The sequence below is a fragment of the Charadrius vociferus genome, unplaced genomic scaffold (assembly GCF_000708025.1).
Source record: "Charadrius vociferus isolate BGI_N301 unplaced genomic scaffold, ASM70802v2 scaffold433, whole genome shotgun sequence".
Taxonomy (NCBI): Eukaryota; Metazoa; Chordata; class Aves; order Charadriiformes; family Charadriidae; genus Charadrius; species Charadrius vociferus.
The window spans coordinates 2,543,883-2,549,882 of NW_009647846.1; the positions used below are offsets into that span (position 1 = coordinate 2,543,883).

A 6,000-nucleotide genomic window follows, 5' to 3' on the forward strand; every position below is an offset into this window, starting at 1 on the left:
TTTTGTTGGGGGTTTTTTCCCCCTCTGTGCTGTGTTGGTGGGGCAAACCGTAGTGTCCCACTGTAAGACAGCAGCTCTGCTGGATCCAGCTACCGTGGAGTGGGGCCAGCTTTGAAGTTCTCAGTGCTTTTGAATGTCCTACAACGAACCAGGTGTGGTTCATTTATCAGATCAACTCCTCAGTGGATGAACTATAATAGCATCCGTCTGCACCTTATACTGTTGGAGATGTGCCGCTTAACATGATGACAAGTGGATGATGGGTAGATACGTGATTTTTCAAGACATTAGACACAAGTCTACAGCATGGAGCACAGTCTAGGTTTTGCATCCTTCCCAAATCTGGCAGAGTTGCAATAGGGGAGTTGATGGTGTCTCTCAGTACCGACTTGGTCAAGTGTTAAGTTGAAGGTGCAGAACTGTTGGATCGCTGTGAGTACGCTGTGTCCGGCTACGTCTGTAAGTGCTGTTGGTTTGAGAACAATAAATTCCCTAATGCTCTGTGCGCTATCTCTATATGTGACTGAAATGGAATGTTCTACTTCAAAAAGCAGCATTTGTGTTAATTGCAAGAGTACTTTCTTATGATTTATGAAATTGTTTACTTACTGCTTCCTAGATTATTGGTAGCATTTTCAGATAATCGCTTTTGATTATGGGATAAGAGTTTATTCTATTTGCTTATAGAAGTGTAGTATTTGTAAGCATAGAGCACTCTTCCCCCATGGATCTCCAATATTTCTATAGGTCTTTGTTACAAATGTAGTTGACAGCAGCTCCAGCTTACGGGTGGGGAAATGGAGGAAAAAAAATAAAATGAAGTGCCTTGCCCAGGCTGATCCAACTGGCCCGGGGACAGGGTCAGCAAAAGAGCGAGACCCTCCCGAGTCCTGGATCTGCCATTTCTCCAGTTAATCATGTCATCCGTGCTCCTGCAGTGGCAGACCTGTAGAGTATCTGTTATTGAGGGATTATTTTTATAGCATTCAGAGCAGAGACTCTTGATAGTATGGTATTTGAGCAGTGTGTGACCAGAGGTTTTTTTCAAATACATGAAATGAAGATGATACAGGATCTATTTTGAATAAAATTAGGAAAGTGCATCTTAATCCTTCAGTTTAAAACTGGCAAACCCTGGTCTTCCTGTTTACGTTAATAATCAAGGCAGCTGATTTGAGAAATTTAGAATACTTTACTTGTGGGGGAGATAGTGCAGCCTGAAAGCATTTAGGTAACCTAAGAAAAAATAGCTGAAATTTTGTTTTTAATAACACTTATTCACATCTATCCCAGGAGATCAGGTTTTATATTTGGAAAAGCAGTACATTCGCACACAGAGAGAAGCTGGTGGAGCCATGGAAATTTTGCTGGGCAGCTGAGTTGGTAACTGATGCGATGAATTGGTGATGGGAATGTCAGAACCTTCCCAGTGGTTCCAGTCTGGACTATTTTAGGGATCCTCCAATGCTAAACCTCCCTTGTTCCTGGAAACTGGTTAGTGGCTTTAGTCTGGAATATTTTTAAATGATTTGTGAGTCTAATTTTCTGCAGTACTTGGGAGCCGTTGTGCACATACTTTGGAGTTCAGGTTTCTTAAGACTACGGAACAAGTGAGACTTTCCATTTATTTAATATAATCATTAATAATTTGCATTCCCAGAAGCATATACGGTATTTCAAAAGCAGAATGTGACTTTGAAATGAAATATTGTCTAATTATTGCATTTTTCATTGATGACTATTTTCTTTGTCCTTCGTATTTCTTACATGGCTCATATTGCAGATCATGCCACCTTCTCACCGATTCCATGCCCTATATAAGACACATTTTCACCTCATTTATAATATTAGTCCGGTCAGTAGTAGTTCCAAGAAGGGAGCTCCCTTGTTCTGGTCTCGGTAAGAAGCCCCAAGCTCTAGGTGCATGAAAAGCAGTTTTGTGAATGTAACTGTTGCTTCCCTCAAGTCATTGTCGTGTTCTTATTAATTTTCATGAAACAAGGAAGAGGGTTACTCTCCACTGTTCTATCTAATGTTGTGTGTCATTCCACCGGAATTAACTACTAATAAAAATGAAAAATGAAGGCAGTAAAGACAGTCATGTATCAGAGTGCCATGCGAAGACACTAGCGTGTGTAGGTCCCGGTGCTTTTCCAGGTGTCTACCCTGCGTAATGTTTATCCATTTGGTTTTCCTCAGTTGCAGGTTCCCTCTTGGTCCTCCCCTCTTCCATTCCCACCCCGACTGTCTGACAGTAACGTCTAAATAACCAACCTCTTTCTACTTCACATGTCTTGTAGATCGATGAAATGCAGTGGGGCAAAGGAGTGCGTGAAGTCCCGTCCTCGGTCTGCAGCCTGCCGTGCAAGCCAGGAGAGAGGAAGAAGATGGTGAAGGGGATGCCGTGCTGCTGGCACTGCGAGCTCTGCGACGGCTACCAGTACCAGGCTGACGAGGTGACCTGTCTGCTCTGCTCATACAACGAGCGGCCCAACGAGAACCGAACGGGATGCCGTTCCATACCCATCGTCAAGCTGGAGTGGCACTCGCCCTGGGCTGTCATACCCGTCTTCTTGGCTATGCTGGGAATTATTGCCACCATTTTTGTCATGGCAACGTTTATCAGATACAACGACACTCCCATCGTCCGGGCTTCTGGGAGGGAACTCAGCTACGTCCTGTTAACAGGGATATTCCTCTGCTACATCATCACATTTCTGATGATCGCCAAACCAAACGTTGCCGTGTGCTCCTTCCGGCGTATCTTCTTGGGCTTGGGGATGTGCATCAGCTATGCAGCCCTGTTAACTAAAACAAACCGCATCTACCGCATATTTGAACAGGGCAAAAAGTCAGTGACAGCACCTAGGCTTATAAGCCCCACATCACAGCTGGCGATCACGTCGAGTTTGATATCTGTTCAGCTTCTAGGTGTCTTTATTTGGTTTGCGGTTGACCCACCCAACATCATCATAGATTATGATGAGCAGAAAACTATGAACCCCGATCAAGCCAGAGGAGTTCTCAAATGTGACATTACGGATCTACAAATCATTTGTTCCTTGGGTTATAGCATTCTTCTAATGGTTACGTGTACTGTGTATGCCATCAAGACTCGGGGTGTCCCAGAGAATTTTAATGAAGCTAAACCCATTGGATTCACTATGTACACTACCTGTATAGTATGGCTTGCCTTCATTCCAATATTTTTTGGCACTGCCCAGTCAGCCGAAAAGGTAGGTGAAAATGAACGAACGTGCCCCTGATGTATCAGGATTCATTGCAGTTATAAATTACATACTGATGTTCAGCTTCACTTGGATTTTAAAATGAGCTATCCAGTTAGCTCATTACCGAGACATGTGCAATATATAACGCTATTTTCCTTCTCCATTTAGCTGGTGGGCTATTCATTTGATAAACTGGCAAATGATCAATAGCAATCATATTAGCCATTAGTTTTATTGTTGCATCCGTTTCTATTGTATCTTTTCAGTTGGATAAGTGGGAATTAGCTGTCATATTGTCCAGAGAGAGGCATCTCTTAACTAAATCGTTTTGGATACAAGATGTAAGCAAAAAAAACATCAAAAAACAAGTCAAGTAGACTCCTGTGCTTCTGGAGTTCAGCGCTGAGGGCAGTGCTCAGTCTGAAGAGTGCTGTGCTTTGGTACCAGCAGCCTCAGGGCACATTCCCAGCGCAGGGTAAACAGTCTGTCCTGAGCTCCAGCTCCTGAGAGTAGACCAACACTCTGTATTGGTTATTTTTAAACTAGCCCAGGTAGGATCACCCTCATGGCAAGGGTACAGCCAGAGTCCTGGGATGAATGCCAAGTTGCTTCTCTTCATAAGTGAGGTCCACTTAAGCCCTTGGAGTTTGTTCACCAAAAGCCAGTCCAAAATGTTATGGAAAAAGCATCCAAACATTAGGATCTAATCCATTAGTTGGATTGTTATGAAAATTAATTACTCCAAAGCACCATCAGGCTCGATTAAAAGATTCCCGTTGGCTTTGAGGGGCTTCAGATGGTGCAGAGGACCCTGCGGTGTGTCCATCCAAGGGCTCACGTGCACATAGCTTCCATCCCGTGCTCACAGCCCTGCGGGCACGGCCACCTCAGGAAGGGAGCTGGGCACCTGAGGGAAATACGTCCCAGCAGTCGGAGCAGCCGTGCACGAGAAGAGATGCAAAACTTGGTCAACTTTGGACTTTGCTGCCTGCAGAAATTGCATTTAAAGTGGTTTTTGTAAATATATCGAATCAGCTCAGCTGGGACCAGCAGCTAGCTGGGATCCCAACCCAGCGCGTTGCAGCCGATGCTGTCATGGTTTAGGTACGAACGTTAACAGCCTCTCTTATCTCACACAAAGGAAGAAGGAGAAACTCACTCCCTTCTTCCCATTATATTTATTGGTAGGATGGTAGCCTTGGAGAAAGACAGCAGTAATAAAGAGCCAGAGGACAATACAATTCATTTTCCAAAACATTGCCGGAAGGTCTATGGGCAAGAAAAAGAAACCTTTTCAGAATTGCATGGAAGATATTTACGAAGGGAGAACCTTAGTTGCTCTGTGCATTTTGAGCAAACAGTGTTCAAACCAGTCTACCATCCTGATGTCCGGGGCAGCTCCAGCTGAGGCTCGGGGATACCGATCTGGTTTTACTTCTCTCTTAATCTTGTTTGGAGCTAGCTGAAATTTCAGAGCAATTTGGCAAACGCCTGCGACTCTAGGGAGAAATGAAAATATTTGGCTGTCCTGAGCTGCTGTCAGACTGCTTTACCCTCCCCAGCCCTCACCCCATCTGCTTCCCCAGTGTACCCCAACTGAATTGCATCAGTGACCTCATCTCAGATGCTCTCCCACAGATCTGGCATGGATTTAGTAGCGTACTGTCAGTTATCCCCACTTACTGAACCCAAACTTCCCTGTGCACGAAGGAGCTTTGGCTTCTTGCTATTTTTTTTTCCCCTCTATCTTCATTTAACATTTGTTCTTTAGCACAAGGCTTGGGCAAGGTCACCACTGTGGGTAAAATTATTGCATCTTTTAAATGAGTGAGCAAATCTCAGATCCCAGCTAACACATCTCATTTCGGGCCAGGGATATAATTTCCAAATTTGCAGTTGTTAAACTTAGGGATTATTGGAGTAAAATTGCAGGAAGACAGGCGGTGTCGTTCAGGCAGGTCTGCGCTTTGGCTGCAGGTTTTCTCCATAGGAAGGTGCCTGCACCAGAGCTTTGTCCTTTGCCACTCAGGAGGTTGGTTGTACAGAGATTTGCAATGTTTTGGCCTCAGTTTGCCGGTGGAAGAGGGGATCGCCCAGGAGGAAGCAGAGACTATGGCGATTTTCACGTATCGTCTCCCCTCTGCAATGGGCTTTACAGGCAGCTATTGCATCCCTAAAGGGAATTAATTTCAACTGGAAAGGAGGTCTGCCAAGTCTTAGAAATGCTTCAGACACCTCTGCTCTCCCTGTTGAGGGAGAGATAAGAAACAGCATAAGCGGCTTTAAACACAGTCGGGCCCGTTTGTAACTCCGGTGGGACGTGGGGAGTAGAGCACGGGTTTGGAGCTCCCTGCCCAGGAAGGCGCAGCCCCGCAGCCCACCACGCTGAGTGCTGTAAATTGTTGTCTGCAAAGATTTAACCAGGTGATAGAAAGACCCAAAGAATTTCAAAGGCTGCTGACAGCGCTGGAAATCATTTTGTAGCAAAAGCTTTAGGTTTCCGTGCAGTCACAGAGCTGAATTACCCTGTCCTCCTTTGAAAGCATAAGATTCTTGTACAAATTCGTGTAGGACAGCAAAAGAGGTGATGATGAACTGGATTTCACAGAGAGCTCAGAGGAGGGCACTGGGCAAAGCAAAGAGCCCTTTGCTGTGCTGTGCTCCAGCCCAGGGGACGTCCCTGCCACCACACAGAGCCAGCGGCACCGGCCGCTTCTCCTCGCCACAGCCCATGGCCGGGGAGGGGGGTGCTGGGGCCGGGGATGTTGGG

At 45.5% G+C, this 6,000-nt stretch overlaps 1 protein-coding gene across 1 annotated transcript in view; it reads left to right on the forward strand.

Moving 5' to 3' along the window:
- GRM7 (glutamate receptor, metabotropic 7) overlaps positions 1–6,000 on the forward strand; it is a 318,538-nt gene that overhangs the window by 272,643 nt on the left and 39,895 nt on the right. The window contains 1 exon segment of the mRNA XM_009882884.1: positions 2,301–3,236. Coding sequence (XP_009881186.1) covers positions 2,301–3,236 — 936 coding nt within the window.